General features: G+C 36.1%; 1 protein-coding gene across 5 annotated transcripts in view; it reads left to right on the top strand.

Annotated features, from left to right (window-relative positions):
* The window catches only part of LOC123499631 (bis(5'-adenosyl)-triphosphatase enpp4-like), a 47609-nt gene that overhangs the window by 12816 nt on the left and 12359 nt on the right, over positions 1 to 22434 (top strand). For 2 of the 5 annotated variants that reach the window (XM_045247954.1, XM_045247957.1), the window contains 4 exons: positions 13872 to 14073; positions 14731 to 14940; positions 18906 to 19157; positions 22060 to 22109. In XM_045247954.1, coding sequence (XP_045103889.1) covers positions 13872 to 14073; positions 14731 to 14940; positions 18906 to 19157; positions 22060 to 22100 — 705 coding nt within the window. In that variant the 3' untranslated portion in view covers positions 22101 to 22109. Of the gene's footprint in view, positions 1 to 13871; positions 14074 to 14730; positions 14941 to 18905; positions 19158 to 22059; positions 22404 to 22434 lie in introns of those variants that run through there. The other 3 variants (XM_045247952.1, XM_045247953.1, XM_045247956.1) reach the window with 2 other exon arrangements.

Genomic DNA, 22434 nt, shown 5'->3' with positions numbered 1-22434 from the left:
TCTTTGATAATTATTTCACATAACTTCCCTATGACACTTGTAAGTGACACTGGTCTGTAATTTAGTGGTTTAGTTGCCTTTCCTCCTTTAAATAGTGGTATTACATTGGCTCTCTTCCATTCTAGTGGAACTTTCCCTTCATTTATTGAACTTGTAATTATTTCCCAAATTGGATCCAGTAATTGCTCTTTACATTCTTTTAACACCCAGCCTGATACAACATCTGGCCCCATTGCTTTTCTGACTTCCAACTTATCCAATAATCTTCCAATATCCTCTTTGTGCACTGCAATCTCCTGTAATCCTTGGCAATCCAGTGTCCTATTAAGTTCTGTGAAATCATCTTCTGCAGTGAATACCATTTTGAAGCTCTCATTCATTATTTCACACATTTTTTTCTCTGTTTGGTATGTCTTCCCTTCTTTAATTATTTTTTCAATTGTTTCCTTATTCTTTGTTTTGCCGTTTATAAACTTGTAGAAAAGTTTGGGTTCATCTTTGCTTTTATCCAGTGCATCTTTTTCAAAATTTTATTCTTCCTCTCCTTGCTCTAATATATTCTTTTCTAGCATCTTTGTACTGCCGTCTGTTATAGTCATTTCCCTGCTTTAAGAGTTTCTTCCACACTTTATATTTTGCCTTTTTTGCCTGTATGCATGTAGCATTGTACCAAGCATGTATTTTTTTCTGAACTCTATAAACAGGTATAAACAGGAAAAAACTTTTTTACTGCTTCATTGTATTTCTGTAAGAATATATCATATTTCCCTTGTACAGTCTTTCTGTACATAATATTACTCCACTCAATATCAGCAAAATATATCCATAATTTTTCAAAACCTGCTCTTGCATAATTTTATTTATTTTCTTTATAGTCCTCTCTATAACTTATCTCATCTTCCTCCTGAATTTGCATCTCTAATGTTACATGATCACTTTTCCCCATTGGACTAAGATAGTGTATGATTGGAGGGGGCTCTGGTTTCTTTATGAAAACTAGGTCAAGCAATGATGGTTCTTCTTCCCCCCTGTACCTTGTTGACTCCTCCACCCACTGGTCCATTGTATTAACCATAGTCCACTGTAACACTTTCTTGCTCCATTGCCCAGCATTATCCATTACTTCCATCTCTCTTCAGTTTACTTTTTTGCAGTTAAAGTCTCCAACTAAGAGTATTCTTCTATCTCTTCTTATGTTATCCAAATACTTTATTGTCTCTCTTTGCATATCTTTATGCTCTTCTGATCCCCATGTATTAGTCTTTGGTGGAACATATGTAACTATAATTTTTTTTTTTTTCTTCAAATCTTCTGTTCTGATTGTTACTCCCATTACTTGCACTTTGTCCTCACCATATTGCACATCCTCCACACATATATTATCACGAACCATTATTAGCACTCCTTCTCCCCATTTATCCTTCCTGTCCCTCCTCCAGGTATTATATCCCTCTTTAAAGTTGACATGGATCTCTGCTCTCAGTTTTGTTTCAACGATGCACATTACATCTGGGTTCTTCTCTTTCAAGTATTCCCGAACTTCCAATATGCTTAATAACAACCCATCTATGTTAGTATAAGTCACTCTTAATTTACTGCCTCCTCCACCACCTCTTTTTTCCTGAGGTACCACTTCTTTAGTCTCATATCCAGAACCCTCCAGTAAAAATTCTTCTTCTCTGTGTTCTTTTCTCGTTTTTTTCCTTATCTTCACTTCTTAGCACCTTCTCCTTTTCCCTTTCCTCTAGTTCATATCTCTTTTTATCCTTATATCCTTGTGCTCAACATCATTGGCCAGCTTCCCTTTTCTACCCATAATTTCCTCTACAGCCACTTGAGATCTCATTTTCACTTTCATTGGTCTCCTACCCCCTTTGCTGTATCTTCCCAGCCTGATCACTTCCTCTACCTTCTGGTCAAATTCTTGTGTGCTGTCTTGTACTCGTTTGATAACAGTTTTGGCCAATTCTTTTTCTTTACGTTCTCTAATGAATTTACTTGGATTTTTCTTTTCCTTCATCCCATAAATCACAAAGCTTTTTTTCTTGTCCACTGCATCCCGCATCAAATCATCTTTCTCTTTAATAACTTTGATTACAGTGACTTTTGTGTTCTCCTGAATTTGTTTCCTTACCACCTCTGAAAATTCTACTTTTTCCTCTTCTTGCTCCTGTTTCCATTAATTTCTTAGTTCCTTCAACTTATTATTACCTATTCCACCTTCTGCCCTGTCTGTAATCCCGTCCTGCACTTTAGCCTGCAAGGTCTTTAAAGAGCTTTCATAATTTTGGCATGTGGTTTTTAGAACATCATTTTGCTTCCTAATTTCCTGAATCTCTTTCAATTCCAGATTTTTTTTTATCTATACCATTTATTGCACTAACTTTCTCACATTCAGCTACTCTCAATTTCAGGGCTGTGTTCTCCGTGATCAGTCGGTCTTGTTTGTCCATGAGACTGGACATCACCTCCTTCATATATCTTAATTCCCTTTCAACATTGATTAGCCTTCTCATATTACCTCTTTCATCCCTGAAACCCAAGAAATCCTTGTCCATAGTATCATCTGCCAGTTTCCTTAAACCAACAGGGGTTTCTATAAAGCGATGGCTATCACTTGGCGTATGTTTTGATTCTGCCTGGCAACGCTACTTGGTTTTATCTCTCTCTCGTTATACATTCCTTATATGTGATCCAACACTTATTTAATTTGGAGATAGGAGAACCTATGGCCCCCTACCTCGCTGTACATATGTCTAGGCCAGTCTCCAATTCCTTTTATAGTAGTCTCTGCAAGCTGCTCAGATGCGTGTATCCTGCACGGTTTCGGTGTGTATTTACCTAATTGTATTTACCTAATTGTAACATACGGGAAAAGAGCTATGCTCGTGTTGTCCCGTCTCCATATCTATTAATGTCCAGCTTATGGGTGTAAGTTCTTTCATACTCATGGTGCCTTTCAGTGTAGTTTCTGGAGACTATTGCCACACAAGTCACGCATTTGCCCAGGCCTCTTTAAACACAACCTTTGGTATTGGGATCAGCTGATTGCGGGAAGTGTGTGTGTGTGTGTGTGTATTTACCTATTTGTGTATTACAGGGCCCGAGCTAAGCTCTCTGTGTCCTGTCTCCTTGTCCATTCCTGTCATATCTCTCTTTCATTTGATTGACACACACCGCGTCAACGACATCACTGCTTAGTTTATTCCACTAATCAATGCTACGATGCGGGAAACTGTATTTTCTCACGTCATTTAGCCAGATGTCTTTTATTAGCTTTTTTCCATGTCCTCAAAGCTGATTACTTGTGGTCACCTTTATCAACTCTCTGTCCAGTATGTCAATCTTGTTCACCAATTTATACATAGTTATCATGTCTCCTCTTGTTCTTCTCTCTTCTAATGTGGTCAGCCCCAGCTTCCTCAGTCTTTCCTCATAGTCTAACTCCCTGAGTCCTGGTACCATCCTTGTTGCCAGCCTCTGTATCCTTTCTACCTTCTTCACATTTTTCTTCATATGTGGTGACCAGACACATGCTGCATATTCTAACTGGGGTCTTATTAAGGTACATAATATCTTCATCATTCCTTCATCTAGGACTTCTAGGTAGTGGAACGCAAGGTCAATATTTTGAAGCATGTTGTATGTTTTCCAAAAAATCTTGTTAATGTGTTTCTCCGGTGACAAAGTGTTTTGCACAGTTACTCCTAAGTCTTTATCCTCATTGGTCTCTTTAATTTTCTCATCACCCAGCCTGTAATCCCAGTTTGGTCTGTATCTACTTCTTCCCATTTTTATAACATGGGTCTTGTCTATATTAAATTCCATCTGCCACTCCTTACTCCACTCATATATTTTATCAAGATCTTCCTGTAACTTGTTACAATCTTCCACATTCCTTACTCTCCTCATAATTTTAGTATCATCCGCAAACATGTTTGTGTAACTGTCAATTCCTACTGGCATATCATTAACATAAATCAAAAACATGATGGGACCAAGCACTGACCCTTGTGGAACTCCACTGGTTACCTTCTTCCACTCGGACTTCCTTCCTCTCACCACTGTTCTCATTTCTCTTCCCATTAAGTAATTTTCCATTCATTTTGCTAGTTTATCATTTACTCCTCCAATCTTCTTTAGTTTCCACATCAGTCTATTGTGTGGTACTTTATCAAAGGCCTTTTTCAAGTCCAAGTAGATAGCATCCACCCATCCCTCTCTATGTTGTAGTATGTCAGTCACTCTTGAATAAAAACATAATAAATTGATACACGATCTTCCTTTTCTGAAACCAAACTGTCTTTCACTCAGAATGTTTTCACTTTCTAGATACTCACTCCACTTAGCTTTAATTACTTCTTCACATACCTTGCACAATATACTAGTCAACGATACTGGTCTATAATTTAGCGGTTCCATTCTACTACCAATCTTATATATAGGCACAATGTCAGCTTTTTTCCACTCTTTCGGGACTAATCCTGTTCGTATGGAGGTTTCCACAATATCAAATATGGGGTTCAACAATTGATCCTTACATTCATTTAGCAACCTCCCAGATATGCCATCAGGCCCCATTGATTTATTAATATCCAGATTGCTTATAATTTTCCTTACATCTTCCCTAGTAACCATGATGTCCTGCATTTGCTTTATTTCCATAGGTCTTCCTCCCATAAAATGCTCCTCCTTTGTAAACACTTTGCAAAAGTTGTTGTTCAAAATTTCAGCTATATCTCCAGCATCCTCATATACTTCTTCCCCGTTTTTTACCTTTACTATTGCCTCCCTTATATTTAGTTTTCCATTTATGAATTTGTAAAACATTTTTGGGTCACTATCACAGTTTTCCACCACCCTCTGTTCATATTCCTTCTGTGCTGTTCTCCTTACTTCAACATATCTATTCCTTGCTGTTTTGTCAACTTCTCTTGATAATACATCACTGTTTTTCTTAAGTTTCTTCCATGCCTTTTCTTTGTTCTTTTTTTGCTTCTTCACAATTTCTATTAAACCACTGTTTATTATTTAAAGTCCTCTTTCTGTAATATGGCACAAACTTTTTCACAGCAGAGTTATACAAATCCATAAATTTATCGTATTTTAATTGCATATCCCTTTCCTGGTATACCACGGACCAGTCAATTTCATTAAAGAACTCCCTTATATGGTTATAATTTGCCCTAATATAATATAATTTTTCCTCCTGTTCCACAATCTTATTCGTGCTTAATTCCGTATCCAGCTCAAAGCTTAGGACATCATGATCGCTTCTCCCAAGGGACATTTATGTTCAATTTCCTCTTTTAGAGATGCCCCTGGTAAATACCAAATCCAACCTTGCTGCAACATCTTGTCCCCTGCACCTTGTTGGTGATCTCACCCACTGTGTCATTAAGTTATTTGTTGCTACCTTTAACAATTCCTCTGCCCACTCACCACCGTTCACCACTTCATAGTCTTCCCACACTATTTCTTTACAATTAAAGTCTCCGACTATCATCACTGTATCCTTTCTGATGAGTTCTTGCTTCATTCTGTCTAGAGTATTTCTCATCACCATTTGGTACTGTTCATATTCCCAAGCATTGGTTCTGGGTGGTATGTATACTGTTATAATATTAATGTCCCTCTTGCTATCTGTTATAAGCATACTTATCACTTCCTCATTTCTCTTACTATAGTTCACCTCCTTCACTATCAGATCTTCCTTAGTAAGAACCATTATACCACCACCTCCTTTATTTTTTCTATCATTTCTCCATACTTTGTAGTGTTTTACAACAAACCAGTCTAGCTTTATTTCGGGCTTTTAGCTTTTTGTTTCCACTATACACATTATGTCCGGTTCGTTATTTCTTAGGTAATCTATACATTCTAGCCTCTTAGACAGAAATCCATCTATATTCTTGTAAGTCACTTGTATTCCATTCCTAGTCTCTTTCTTCCATGTAATGTCTATTCTGCCTGTTTTATCCACTACTTCTTTAGACTCCCATTTCTCATCCTCCAAAAAAAACTTGGTCTTTTCCTCCTCTGTTCTTTCATCATTCCTCTCTTTCACTTCAGTGTGTGTGTGTGTGTGTGTGTTCACTTTTTTTTTATCTGCTGCAATCTCTGACGAGACAGCCAGACGTTCCTACAAACAGCTCAGAGCTCATTATTTCCATCTTATAGGTCTGAGGCCAGGCACACACCACACACACACAACAAGGTCACAACTCCTCGATTTACATCCCGTGCCTACTCACTGCTAGGTGAACACTACACGTGAAAGGAGACACCCAAATATCTCCACCGGCCAATCAACCCTCATCTGGTTTTGAAGCCAGCGCTCTAACCACTGAGCTACCGGGCCGTGTTGTGTGTGTGTGTGTGTGTGTGTGTGTGTGTGTTTACCTATTTGTGTATTACAGGGCCCGAGCTAATCTCTCTGTGTCCTGTCTCCTTGTCCATTCCTGTCATATCTCTCTTTCATCTGATTGACACACACCACGTCAACGACATCACTGCTCAGTTTATTCCACTTATCAATGCTACAATGCGGGAAACTGTATTTTCTCACGTTATTTAGACAGATGTCCTTTATTAGCTCTTTTTCATGTCCTCGGAGATGATTACTTGTGGTCACCTTTATCAACTCTCTGTCCAGTATGTCAATCTTTTTCACCAATTTATACATAGTTATCATGTCTCCTCTTGTTCTTCTCTCTTCTAATGTGGTCAGCCCCAGCTTCCTCAGTCTTTCCTCATAGTCTAACTCCCTGAGTCTTGGTACCATCCTTGTTGCCAGCCTCTGTACCCTTTCTACCTTCTTCACATTTTTCTTCTTATGCGGTGACCATACACATGCTGCATATTCTAACTGGGGTCTTATTAAGGTACATAATGTCTTCTTCATCATTCCTTCATCTAGGTAGTGGAATGCAAGGCCAATATTTTGAAGCATGTTGTATGTTTTCCAAAAAATCTTGTTAATGTGTTTCTCCGGTGACAAGGTGTTTTGCAGTTACTCCTAAGTCTTTCTCCTCATTGGTCTCTTTAATTTTCTCATCACCCAGCCTGTAATCCCTGTTTGGTCTGTATCTACTTCTTCCCATTTTCATAACATGGGTCTTGTCTATATTAGATTCCATCTGCCACTCCTTACTCTACTCATATATTTTATCAAGATCTTCCTGTAACTTGTTACAGTCTACCACATTCTTTACTCTGTGTGTGTGTGTGTGTGTGTGTGTGTGTGTGTGTGTGTGTGTGTGTGTGTGTGTAATTTCACTTCCTGATTCTTCTTTCCACTCTTGCTGGTCACCCAGCCAGTCTTCCCATTTCTGTCCAAGTCTTCCTGGAGTAGTTCGCACTCAGAACTCATCCAACTTTTTGTATTATTTACCTAGTTGTAGTTTTTGCTACACCTCTTTATGCTCGATGCTGGTCCCTCTCCATATCTACACTTATCCAGTCTTACTTTGAAATCTTTTATGTTTATTTCCACTAATTTCTAACCAAATTTTCATCAATAGTACATTTTTTGCTGAATCAATATGACATTCATTTTCTCAGAAATGAATCTTATTTATTTCTTTTTGTTTCTTCCTCTCACAAACACCAGAATACCCATTGTTTCAGCATTCTTCCTTTTTCATACTTTCTTTGCTGAAGCAAGTCTCTCAATTTCAACTGTCATTCTCCCAATATGTATTCTAAATCACATATCTGAAAATTTTTATTTTAACTCATCTCTTATAATTGTTGAAATCAATTGTAGTATCACATATCCTCAATTCTCTTCACAGTATTTAATGCTATACTCTTTTCCCATTGAAGACATTTTCTTCAATAATTCTCCATCAAGCCAAGTTTTTTCTCACTGAAACTTTATCACCAAGCTCTCTTTTTCACATCCACGATACACTTTCTTAGTCTTTTTAATTATCATTTGATGTTTCTTTTTACACCTTTTCTCTTTTCTATGATATTAAAGTTCTGCAGAAATTTAACAGTGTCTTCTTCTCAAAATATTGGTAAAACCACTGCAAGTTGTAGTTCACATCCATCTTGTCCACTTGTCTCAAATGTGCTGACACCCACTGTGTATTGTTCGTGTTAATTACTATTGCATGTTAATGTGTGTGTGTGTGTTTCCTTTTGTGTTTAACTATCTTTCATTTCTGTGTGTGTATTGTATTCAGCACCCTGTATTAATGATGTTTTGGTTGTTAATGGCGACCTCCATATCATAAAATCCTTTAAAAGTATGCACACTCGTTGCAGACACTACTTCTTCATTTAAACTGTTCCACGTCTCAATACATCTTTGCGGAAACTATATTTTTAACATCTCTCAGACATCTTCCTTTTCTCAGCTTTTTACTATGCGATCTTGTGCTTCGAATGTCATATTCTTCTCTCAGGATCAGTTTCTCATTATCCACTTGGTCCATTCCATTGATCAATTTATAAACTTGTATCAGATCCTCTCTCCTTCTTTGTTCCAGTGTTGGTAGATCCAGAGCCTTTAGTCTCTCCTCATATGTCATCCCTTCAAATTCTGGAACCATTCTTGTAGCCATTTTTTTGTACTCTCTCCAACTTCCTTATGTGTTTCTTTTTATGAGGGGTCCACACTACTCCTGCATATTCCAGTCTGGGTCTTATTATAGTACTTATCAATTTCTTTCTTCATTTCTTTGTCCATGTAGTACTCCAATATTTCTTAGCAAATTATATGTTTCTCTAAAAATTCTATCAATATGGCTTACCGGTTGATTGTTTTCTTCCATCACCACTCCTAAGTCCTTTTCCTTTTTTACTTTCTCCAGTTCTACTCCATCTCTCATCTTATAGATTCCCACGGGTCGTCTTTCATTCTTTCTCATTTCTATGACATGGCTTTTGTTCACGTTGAATTCCATTTCCCACTTTTTACTCCATTCCCAGATCTTATTTAGGTCTTCTTGCAGTATTTCACAATCCTCTTTTTGCTTTATAACTCTACACACTTTCGTATCATCTGCAAACAGATTTATGTAGCTGTTCACTCCTTTTGGCATGTCGTTAATATAAATGAGGAAAAGTATTGGTGCCAATACTGACCCTTGTGGCACTCTGCTTTCTACTGCTCTCCACTTGGACTTCATATCTTTAACTACCGTCCTTATTTCTCTCCCCCTCAAATAATTTTCTATCCATCTCAATGTGCTTCCTTTTAAGCCACCCTTCTCCTCTAACTTCCATAGTAATCTTGCATGTGGCACTTTGTCAAACGCCTTTTTTAAATCCAAATAAATACAGTCAACCCATCCCTCTCTCTCTTGTACTCTATCAACTATTCTAGAATAGAAACTCAATAAATTAGTTACACATGACCTTTTTTCTAAAACCAAATTGGCTATTTGATATTAATTTGTTGTCTTCAAGGAACTCGATCCATTGTTTCTTTATTATTCTTTCACACATCTTGCATATTACACTAGTTAGTGATACCGGTCTGTAATTTAAAGGTTCTTCCTTCCTTCGCTCTTATATATGGGAACCACCTCAGCTCTTTTCCATTCTACTGGTACTGTTCCATTTTCTATTGAGCATTTTATGATGTTGTATATAGGACTTGCTAGTTCTTCCCTACATTCTTTCAGTATTCTGCCTGAGACTTCATCTGGTCCCATTGCCTTCTCTTCATCCAGTTCCTTCATTAACTCTTTTATTTCAAGCTTGGTTACTTTAATCTCTTTCATATAGATTGTCTCTCTATTACCCTGTGGCCTTTCAAATTTGGATTCCTTAGTAAAGACCTCCTGGAATTTATTATTTAATAGTTCTGCCATACTTTTGGGTCTTCCACCATCCGTTCTCTCCTTTTAACCTTTCTATTGTTTCTTTTTGCCTAATTTTTCCATTTATGAATCTATAGAACAATTTTGGTTGCTCCTTACATTTTTCGACAATGTCCTTTTCAAGTTCTTTTCCTCTTCCTTCCTCACCTTAACATATTCATTTCTTGCTGCCTTGAAGTTTTCCTTATTTACTGGATTTCTATTTCTCCTCCACCTTTTCCATGCTCCATCTCTTTTCTCCTTTGCCCTAGCACACCTTGCATTAAACCAATCTTTCTTTCCTTCTTCTTTAGGTCTATATTTGGGACATATTCCTGACTCCTGTTTTGTATATTTCCAAAAATAAGTTATATTCTCTTGCATTGTCTCTGAGTTTTCCATCTCCTCCCAGTTTACGTTTTAAAATAGTTCTTGAGATTCTCAATATCAGCCTTTCTGTAATTTAATCGGTCTCCTTTGTATGAATCGTCTCTATCTTCCTTTCCTCTTCTATATCCATTTCTAATATTACATGGTCACTCTTTCCCAATGGGCACTTATATCTTATATCATCATTCATTTGTATACCCTTGTAAAAACTAGGTCCAATCTTGCCGGCTCGTCGTTTCCTCTGAATCTTGTGCATTCCTTTACTCTGGTCCATCATATTGTCTATCATTAGGTTCAGGAATCTTTCTCCCCAGGCTTCTTCCCCATACCACTTTCATAATTTTCCCAGTCCACTTCTTTACAGTTGAAGTCTCCTACTAATATCACTTTTCTCCTTTCTTTAATGACTCTCGTTAGACTCCTTATTATGTCATCTATCATGTCTTTATATTCTTGATTGGTCCATGAATTTGTTTTTGGTGGTACATATGTTACAATGAATGTTAACTCTTTTTATTAATATGCATCTTAACATACAATACTTCTGCTTTTCCTTCCCCACATTCCACTTGGTTTATCACTACGTATCTCCTTCCTTAACATTATCATGACTCCTCCTCCTCCTTTACCCTCTCTGTCTCTTCTCCATACATTATACCTATTATCCAAGTTTATTTTGATTGCCTCATTTAGTTTTGTTTCAGCCAGGCATACAATATCCGGATTTTCTTCCTTTATGTAATCTCTTAATTCCAATTTACTTGATAAAACCCCGTCTATGTTCGTATACATCATTTTTAGTTTGATGCCTTTATCATTTTTAGTTAAACTTGTTCCACTTTTTTCTCTTCTTTCTTGTTTATATACCATTTCCTTATCCTGTCTCCTAGAATTCTTCAAAAAAATGCCTTTTTTTCCTCTTTTGACCTTTCATTATTTTTTTCCCTTACTGCTGCTGCCAGTTCATTATATCTCTTCCTTTCTTCCTCATTTCTATTTTTCTTAATATAGATATCCTTGTAGCCTTCTGTTTCTCTAAGTTTCTGTTGCTGCTTGTGATTTTAGTAGTATTTTAATTGGTCTCATTTTTCCTTCTTGATATGGTCCCATTCTGTTTATTTCTTCTACTTCCTCTTCTAAGTTTTGCCTATCTTTGTTGTTTAGATTTTTTAGTAGGTCTTTGACTGATTTCATTTCTTCTTTTTCTCTTTTTGGTCTATATTTTATATTTTTTTCTTTTATTCCAAATACGACTACACTCTTCTTTTTTTCTGCAATTTCTCTAACTAGATTTTCTTTTGTCTTGAGGACTCCTATCATTTTGTTTGTCATACTTTCTTCTTTTCTTTAAGTTGTTCTTGAATCATCTCCTGAAAATCAGCCTTATCTTTCTTATCTTAGACTCTCCATGCTTGTACTTCTTTTTTAATCACATTCTGTACTCTTTCCTCTTCCTTGTTTACTAGATCTTTCAGCTTCTCTTTTTCTTTCTCGGCTTTACCGAGTCCTTCTTCCATCTGTTTCTTGTAGTTAGGTACTTCCTTTTTCAGTTCTTTGTTTTCCGCTCTTAGCCTAGCTTCGTTTTCTTCCACTTTTTTTTTTATCCTTTCTCTCAGTTTTATAAACTCTTTTTCCTGTTCTTCATTCTCTTTCATTCCCATACTCTCCTTTATCAATTTATCTAGTTTACGTTCAACAGTCAACACTCTCTTAAGTAGTGAAATATTCTCCGTATCGAAACCTTCGAATGCGCTCTCTCCCTCATCAACATAGTCATCATCTTCTTTCATTCTTTCCCTAGTCTCATACCTGCATTTTGATGGAATCTCTTCTTTACTCATGATTCTTTAACAGTTGATTTCATGAAAAATGAGTCCACACTACTTGCCCAGGCCACTGTAAATACTATACAATAGGTAGTTAAGATCAGCTGATTGTCTGAGCAACGCCAGTGCATCATTATAGTAGTTATCAATTTCTTCATCATTTCTTTGTCTGTGTAGTGAAATGCTACTCCAATATTCCTTAGCAAATTATGTTTCTCTAAAAATTCTATCAATATGGCTTGCCGGTTGATTGTTTTCTTCCATCGTCACTCCTGTCTTTTTTTTTTTTTTTTTTTACTTTCTCCAGTTCTATTCCATTTCCCATCTTATAGATTTCCACGGGTTGTCTTTCACTCTTTCCCATTTCCATGATGTGTGTGTGTGTATGTATTTACCTGGTTGTAGTTTTACAGGGCCTGGGCTTTATGCTCGTGTGGCCCCGTCTCCATATCTACACTTATCCAATCTTACTTTAAAAGTATGCACACTCGTTGCAGACACTACTTCTTCATTTAAACTGTTCCACGTCTCAATACATCTTTGTGGGAAACTATATTTTTTTAACATCTCTCAGACATCTTCCTTTTCTCAGCTGTTTACTATGCGATATTGTACTTCGAATGTCATATTCTCTCAGGATCAATTTCTCATTATCCACTTGATCCATTCCGTTGATCAATTTATAAACTTGTATCAGATCTCCTCTCTCTCTTCTTGTGTGCACGTGTGCGCATGCTTACTCGCATGTGTGTGGATAATAATAATGATGATAGTAATAATAATAATAATGATAGAGAGAGAGAGAGAGAGAGAGAGAGAGAGAGAGAGAGAGAGAGAGAGAGAGAGAGAGTTAGGGGTAGGTAGCACAGGGCTGGTGCTAATCCCTCCTTGACTTTTCTCCTCCCTTGAGTCCCTTCCTTTCAAGATGGGGGTTGACAGCCACTACTCAATCACAGACTACCTTTCAAACACAGCTGCAGAAGTGACCAATGAATGTTTACTGCATTCTATTTAGAGAAATGATTACCCTAAACTTTTTGCGATGTACGAGTGAATAATATTTTCTAGATAAGTGGGGATCTGATGCATTATCATCCTATCATGCTCCAGGAAGTTACCATTGAATAAACAATCATTTGTGAAAATTTCACATCAGATGAATACAAATAACAAAACAAGGACCAAATTATGAAAAATCTTTAGGGGCTAATATCTTGAAAAGTGTTTTTTCTAGTTTTACACTTCAAAAATTTTCACAAAATTGGTATAAACTCTGATTGACTTTTGCTTGGTGTCATTTTAAACTACTAAAAAATTAAAAATTTTTGTTGGAATTAGATTTTTTATATTGTCAATATAAAACAATATAAAAGAAAGTGAGAAAAAAAAATGGGTGGACAGTTCAACTCAGACCTCGATCCCTTGTCGGTCAGAGTCCGACTTATCACAAAATTCGAGTTATCATGGTTTGAGTTATTGAGATTCAACAGTACTAAATTATTTTTATCTAGAATTTCCATTCTGTTGATAATTGAACCTATGTATATATAATTTGTCCTCTCATGCAAGGAAGTATTTAAGAAGGAAGTAAGATTTTTCAGTTACTGAGAAGCTACCTATTTTTTTTTCTGAAATTCTATAGTAACTCTACCATTTGATAAATTTCTTTCAGCCTACATGAAATGGTTAATTGATATAGGAAAACCAGTCTGTAGCAAGCACTTTTTTCTGATTAGGTGAAAGATTTGATGGTATGTTAAAGTAGTTTGAAGAATTTGAGTGTTCATACTGTTGTACACTATGCTATGTTGAACACTGTTATTTAGTAGACTCTCTACAGGTAGATGCAGGTGTGGGATACCTCTTTCACTTATTGGATCTGCGAAAGTTAAGACAAAAAGTGGATGTAATTATCTTGAGTGATCATGGAACAACCTCAGTCTCTGCAGAAACTGGCATCATTGACTTGTCCTCTGTGCTCAGCCCAAAACTTTACACCTTCACAGGTGGTTCTCCAGTTCTTAATGTTTGGCCTGTTGAAGGTAGGTATAGTTTTTTTTTTTTTTTTTTTTTAGCAATAATGTATTTGGATTGAGTTCTTTGATTCAAGATTGTATGTGGCTTTAGACACTTGTTGGCTATTTATATATAACATATTGTCTTGTGGACTTGCACTAGTTACATAATGAGAACATACTGCATATACATAATGTACATCTTATTTAGTTATCCTTATTTTATCTATGTTGTTGAGCTTACTGCTGTTGAGTGTTTCATGCTATCTTTGAATTATTTTTAATCCTAAGATGAGTTTAGAAGATTAATCATATTCTAATTCAATTGCAGGTCTGTCTCATGGTCTCTTTGAACAATAATGAACATGTATAATAAGTGTATCATTAGTGTGGGACATGATGGAAGGTACAATAATTTGAGGTGGTAATTATTTTTTTAGTATGAGTTAAGAAGCATAAAACTCACTGGTTGGACATGTGGAAAAGTGAACATAAGTGAGCACACTCTAGGCACATTGTTATTGGAGAAGGGTATTAAGTTGCAACAATATAAAAAACAAAAAAATCTACTAATACACACACACACAAAAAAAAAAAACCTAATCCATCATAAGAAAAATGGTGATAGACAAATATGCTATAGATGGATTTTCAGCCTAAAAAGTGGACATGAAACTCTTGCAGGGAAGGATCTGTATGTGTATGACAGGCTTAAAAATGGGAGTCCCTCAAATCACTACAAAGTATTCCTGAAGGAGAATCCACAGATGAAGGCATGGCACTACAGGGATAACCCACGCATCAGCAGCATCACCTTGGTGTCTGATGTGGGCTATGTCTTTCAGGACTTCAGAAATAACATCAAGAATTTTCAAGAGACAGGCTATCCAGGCTGTAAGGGCTTTAGTCACTTTGTGCATGGCTCATTAATTCTGAGGTGCTTGTGTGAATACATGTGTGAGTGTATAGTAGTCAGATGAAGATATAGAGCCGAGTGGAAAAAAATTAAATCTTCTTTTCTGTGTATGTATTTACGTTTTAATATTCATTTTAGGAATGAATGAAACTTCTGTTGTTTTATGTTTATGTGTGCTGTTTCTAAAAGAATCTCTAACAATGTATTTTTGTGAGATATTGCTATTTTTAGGTGTGCGTGTGTGTGTATGCACATCTACCTTGTATATTACAGGGTTTGAGCAGGGCTCATAGCGACCTGTCTCCATATCTACTTTTATCGAACTTTTCCTTAAATGTATGCATATTTTCTGCTGTTGCAGTCTCTTCATTCAAGCCATTCCAGATATCCACCATTGTATGTGGAAAATAAACTTTTTAATGTTCCTCAAACATTAACTTTTCATGATCTTCTTGGAGTGTCCTCTTGTCTGTCTATCTCCATCTTCTGTCTGTGATACCAGGTCTTATCTGTCTATCTTTTCCATATAGTTTACTATCTTATACATCGTCATTAGATCTCCTCTTGCCCGTTCCGTAGTCCCATTTCCTTCAGTCTTTCTTTATAGGCAAGTTCTTTCATTTCTTGTACCATCTTTGTCGCTGTTTTTTTAATTGTTTCTAATATCTTGATATCCTTTTGCATATGTAGAGACCACACCATTGCTGCATATTAATCTCTTATCATAATGGTTATGATTTTTTCATCATACTCTTATCTATGTAATTAAACACCACTCTGATACATATTTGTTAATGTCTTGTATGTTGAAGTAAATAACCCATTTGTGTGTCTTTCTGGGGTCAGTGTGCATTGTGTAACCACTCCCAGGTCTTTCTTTTCCTTCTTCTTCACATTATAATCTCTTCTCCCATTTTGTATTTCCGTGTAGGTGTTCTATTACTTTTATCCATTTCTATCACATGGCATTTCTTAACATTAAATTCTAATTTCCACTTTTGGCTCCATTACCAGATCTCTCCTTGCAATTTCATACAGTCCTCATCGCTTTTTTTTTTTTTTTTTTTTTATCACTCAAGAGTTTCAGATTGTCTGCAAACAAATTCATGTAACTACTCAAGCTCTCTTTTATATCATTATTATATATTTGGAACAGTATTGGTGCCAGCACTGAATTCTATGCTCCAACTTGATGAGGGATCTCTTATCACATTCCTCATTTCTCCTCCCATCCAGCTTAAGATATTTCCTTGTGTTACTCTTATGTTTTATATTTTCCATTAGAGTCTTTTATGTGGTATTCTGTCAAAAGCCTTTTTTGATATCCAAGTACACTGTGTCAACCCATCCATCTCTTCCTTGTACATCTGTACACTATCTTCCTTTTCTAAAACTAAATTGGGAGTTGATCATAATTTAATTTTCCTCCAGATATTTCACTCATTTTTCCTTGATTACAATTTGGAAATCTTTCCCACAACACTAGTCAATGACACTGGTCTATAATTTAGTGGCTCGGCCTTTTTCCCCTTTATTATATAGGCACTAAATTTGGTCTTTTCCACTCCTTTGGTACTTTCCCTTCCATCAAAGAGCTGTTGATCACATCCCAAATTGGTTCCATCTGCTGTTCTCTACATTCTCTCAAAAGTCCATCCTGAGACTCCATCTGGCCCCATTTCTTTTCTAACATACTGGACACCTCTAATAATTTGCTTTTTTTTTCTTTTTCCCACACCATAACATTCCTGTGTCACTTGATCATTTGGTTCTATGAAATTTCCTTTTACATTAAATACCAATATAAAGCTCTCTTTCATAAGTTCACTTTCTCCCATTGTTTCATATTTTGTTTCCCGTAATTTACTTATCAATGGTCTTGCTGTTCATCATCTTTCCATTTATACATTTGTAAAAAAAAAAAGCTAATGTTTTTCTTCACATCTCTTTACTACTCTCCTCCTCCATTCTATTCTAACTTATTCATTCATCCCTCTTTATATTGCTTCCTATTGTCCTCATTTTGTTGCTTTAATTTTTTTCTAAGCTATATCCTTACTTGTCTTAGCTTTTGCACATCTAGCATTATACCACATGTGTTTGCTTTCCTTTACTCTGTATATGGGAACATACCTCTTCACCCCCTCACAGTACTTTTCATACTTCTGTTGCACTGTTTTGCCCTCAATGATTTCTTTCCAATTAATACTACCAAAGTATTTACTTAGTCCTTCAAAATTTTTCTTGGTATAATTCAATCTTCCTTGTTTGTGACCCTCTTTGCATTTCAATATTTCCCAATCCTCCAATTCAACTTCCCAAACCACATGATCACTTTTCCCCATTGGGCTATGATATTTATTAGTTGGACAAGGCTCTGGTTTTTTCGTGAATATCAGGTCAAGCACAGATAGTTCTTCATCTCCTCTACACCTTGCATAGTCCTTTACCCATTGGTCCATTGTATTTATCATTGCCAGTTGTAGCACCTGTTCCCCCATCGTCCAGCATAACCCTTTACTTCCATTTCTATTCAATTTACGTTTTTGTAGTTAAGGTATCCCATAACTCATACTTTTCTGTCCTTCCTCGACATGTTGTCCAAGCATTTTAGCACTTCTTGTGTTTCCTTGTGCTTATCCAGCCTCCATGTATTAGTTTTTGGTGGCACATATGTAGCTATGATTGTCTTCCTTTCTCTCTCTGGTCGGTCCTAATTGTTATACTTAAGACCTCCGTCGATCCATCTCTGTATTGTACTTCTTCCATATATATATGCCATCTCAAGCCATTATCAATATTCCTCCTCCTACTTCTCTCCTTCTATCTTTCCTCCAAACATTATATCCCTGTTTTTTTTTTTTTTTTTTTTTTTTATTATTTTTTTTAATTGGACATTTTAACTTAACTTTATCTGTTATACATACCACATCTGGTCTTTTTTTTTCCCCATACATAGTCTCCCACTTCCAGCACTTGTGATATTACTCCGTCTATGTTTGTATACATAACTCTTAGTGTCTTTCTTCCCCTTCATAGATATACTATATCCTCAGCCTTATATCTAGTACTCTCAAATAAAATTTCTTCTCTTTCTCTGTCCTTCTCTCATTTTTTTCCTTAGCTTCATATCTCAGTTTTTTCTTGTTTTCCTTTTCTTCTCAGTTCATAGCCCTCTTAATCCAGATGTTATATTCTGTATTTCCAGCTAATTTTCTGGTACTCACTAGTATTTCTTTGATCCCCCACTTGTGATCTCATTTTAACCCCTTGATTATGGGCAACAGAAAAATTACTCCTGGCACTATATTCAGGCTGGGTTGTGGAGAGATGCCTGACTCAGAGGCAGCTCTCTCTCTCTCTCTCTCTCTCTCTCTCTCTCTCTCTCTCTCTCTCTCTCTCTCTCTCTCTCTCTCTCTCTCTCTCTCTCTCTCTCTCTCTCTCTCTCTCTCTCTCTCTCTCTCTCTCTCTCTCTCTCTCTCTCTCTCTCTCTCTCTCTCTCTCTCTCTCTCTCCTCCTCCTCCTCCTCCTCCACTTCTTTTTCTCTACTGTGTCCCTCACTAACTCTTCCTTTTCTTTAATAATTTCTATCACTACCCATGGTTTTTTCTTCCATTTACTACTTAACCACCTTTGCAAAGGTAATTTTTTTCATCTTGTTATTTTTTCTATGTGTGTGTGTGTGCCTTTTTGAGCTTGTTTATTAATTATTTTGCTATTATCTATTCACGTTTTTATTTCATGACTCACTTTTAGCATGTTTGTTTTGAGGATGAAAGTCAAAAGGAAATCCCCCATAGATCTTTTTTTTTCTCTATAAAGTCAGTGGATATCTTATTAAATACCTATTACAGTTATGATGCACATCTATTACATTGAACACTATTGGCAGTGTAACATAAAGGAGCTGTAATTCATTGCCTCACTGCCTCTTGTGTTTCAGTGACAGAGATGTTTGGTGACCATGGTTATGAGGTGGACAACCCAAGCATGGAGCCAATCTTTGTGGCAGTGGGACCTTCCTTCCGACAGAAATTCATTGCCGAGAACTTCAGCAATATTGATGTGTATCCGCTGGTGTGTATGATGCTTGGGCTTTCTCCAGGACCCAACAATGGCTCACTGAACAACATTCAGACTATTCTGGCACGCCCCATCTCCTCACTCTTTATTGAGCCTCTCCTTGTTGCTGTGGGTTAGTACTCTGATGATATACTATTCTTGTCAAAAATTTTTTGTTCAAGTGTATTGTAAGAATCATTTTCATTGCTTTTCATGTTTTTAGTATAATAAGAAACTAACTTAGGGACTATATATCAAGAAAGAGGAATAAATATTGTTATACACTCAGCCCTTGTTTTCCTGGACTAAATGGTGCAGGCACCAGTCCGGATAATAAAAAAGTCCAGATAATGCAAATAGGTAATTTGTTTTACTAAATAAAAATTGTTGTCATCTTAGACTTTTTAGAAAAGGCAAGATTTGGTTTATCTGGGTTTCCATGACCAGTCAAACCAAAATAAACGTAATCTAAGTTAACCTAATACTAAAACTAACCTACCTGTACCGTATATTGCACCTTATAAGTCCATTTGGCTCATAAGTTGACCTCTATAATTTGACCCCAAAATGTTGTACTATAGGTTTATCTTGCAGATAAGTTGACCCCCGTAAACTATTGCTTAGCCTGGCCCAATGTTACCCTGAGTCACTAAGTACTGGATTGTAAATTAAGTTTTGTCTTCTGTAAAATAAATAAAACAATTCAAACAGATTGAAAACACCACCAACTTCATGCATTTTGACAAAAACAAGCTGTCAGTTTTTACTTTCTTTCTCTACTCACCTGTTTCACCACTATATCAGACAAAGCTTTATTTTAAAACTAAAAGTTAAGTGTCCACCCACCTACAGTCCTGCTTCATATGTAGGAACAAAAGAAATGAAAGTAACTGCTACTCATTGGGACTACATATACTCCCAAAAAGAATATGTTAAAGGGTGATGTGAATATTTCATAGGCAAGGGACTCAGGTAGGCCAGATAGGACTCCTGGTTCAGCTCTTCCTTCACTATGTTGTGCAACGGACTGACAGTCTGCAGTAAGTAGGAACAACAACATACCTACACAAATACCGTAGTTTATTACTTAGAATATTTTATTGTTACAAAAGCTAAAAACATAATACCAAAAATAATCTAACACATTTAAACACATAAAATGATATTTAAGATTTTGCATCTAAACAGATGTTCAAATAGAATGTTCATCACTATGTGGCAGCACCGAGCGGTCAACCATTATCATTTCTCTATGAAATGATTATGTTTTTAGCTTTTGTATCAATAAAATATTCTATAGTAATGAACTACATTATTGTGTAGTTATGTTATTCTTCCTACTTACTACAGAGGGTCAGTATGTGCAGTGTGAGTAGCAGTTTCTGATTTTTACCATGTCTTACTAGAATAATGTGTAAACACAACCCTTAGGCGGGTTGCAGTTTTCTGGTGTGCTGATGTTACTGGTGCAAAAATATATGAAGGATACTATTTTGTATCTACCCCATAAGTCGACCACTAGTTTTGACCATAAAAAAGACCTTTGAAATTTGACCAATAGACTGCAATATACAGTAATACCCAAGTGCACAAAAAAAAAAAAAAAAAAAAAAATCTTAGACATGAAGTTTTATGAATATATTACCATAACATGCAGCCATGTCATGTGATGCTGGGTGTGTATGCATTGCCAGCTTCACACTGCACAGTAACATTAAAAAGTCTCTTTCAATTGTAGAATCACTATAGCCACCCATCGTTCCCCGTGAAATTCTTTATATCAGTTTCTATGCCAGCTTTCTAGCTGCTGCATATACCACTTTAGAATGGCAGTATCTAATGCAGCATCTTTTCCACTCCTACATTTTTCCTTGGTGTACTTTCACCACTTTTATTTGATGATGCATCCTCACAGTATTTGGCAGAATATTCTACCAGCTTATCTTTTGATTTACTAAAGTCTGACACAGTTTGCTTGGCCATACCATACTCCCCACAAATACTCATAACACTAGCTTCTTTCTTTAATTTTCTTATTAATTCTACCTTAAGTCACAACTACAGCCACTCACTTATGCCTAACACCCTTGGTAGACATAATTAAGAGTTTTAAGGTACTGAAAAATGCACAAACTTGCCCACTGATACTGGACAATATACAGTGCCCACTAGCATCAGCCGGACTTGTTTACAACCACCTACCGCAGCAGTGCTGCCATCTATTGACCATTTCTGGAAGTGTATGAGGTGCTCATTGTTTGAATTCATTTGTTGGCTGTCTGGACTCAAATTATTAAATTATCAACTGGACACTGTCCGGATTAACCGAAATTCGGACAAACGAGGTCAGGATAAACGAGGGTCGAGTGTACTTATTGTGTATTTATGCAAATATTATGATTTCTTTTAGTGGGTTTTCAGGCTAACAAAAATGTTAATTATTTTTTTCAAAATATATTTGTCTTTTTATTTATTTTTGAGGATATGTTTGTTTGAGTTTTATTTGACTCATTTCAGCAACTTGTTTCTTCATCATTCCATTAGTTCAACATTTTTGTTTTTTTAGACCAACTTTAAGCTGCTTGTTCACTTTTCTCTTTTTTTTTTTTATACAAATTTCATTATTATTTATAGCAATGAGAACTTTCAGTAGGTGTTCTAGTGAAGATTGCCTGAACTCTTCTACTACTCCTGCATTCAACTCTATGGCATTTGAAATTGGCTAATGCTCTACATCTCAACATTTTAGCTTGATTTACTTTCTTGGTTACTTGCAAGTTTTGGACAAATTTACTATCCAAGTGTGTAATTTCCTTAACTGCTGATAAAAAAAAAATTTAAAAAATCCAATTAAGATCTTTCTATTACAAAGTATTGGATATATGTACATATTACTACATGAAATTATACAAGATTTTATATCATAGTGAAATACCTGACTTGTGAGATGCATTTTCACTGTGGTGATGGTGGTTTAACATGATCCAGTGAGGCAGGTAATGGCAAGCATTAAATGTCTTCCTATTTGGTATCAGGCACAATGATGCTGGGGCTTCTGCTATCCCACAACAAGTGACATATTCAGGTATTCTGCTACTTTGAGCTGCATCTTGCCTTTTATGCTGTTTCTGAACCCTTTATTTTTATCACTTAAACCATGTAGTTCCATTTGTATGACTGTGCATGAGGACCTAGAAATAGTTAATCTTATTGATTTATTGACTAATCAAGTTTTGCATCCATTGTGTTTTGTGTTTATCCTCTGTTTTCAAAGTGTTTCATTGTACTGACAATCTTCATACAAAATCTGAAAATTGTCAACAGTTTAGGAGAACAGGAATGAAAATTGAGGGAAAAATATTAAACGCATTGGAAGTGACTAATATTTTATTTGATTTGTTATTATGACA

Source organism: Portunus trituberculatus, chromosome 50 (assembly GCF_017591435.1).
Source record: "Portunus trituberculatus isolate SZX2019 chromosome 50, ASM1759143v1, whole genome shotgun sequence".
Lineage (NCBI taxonomy): Eukaryota > Metazoa > Arthropoda > Malacostraca > Decapoda > Portunidae > Portunus > Portunus trituberculatus.
This window is presented reverse-complemented; position numbering and strand designations above follow the sequence as displayed.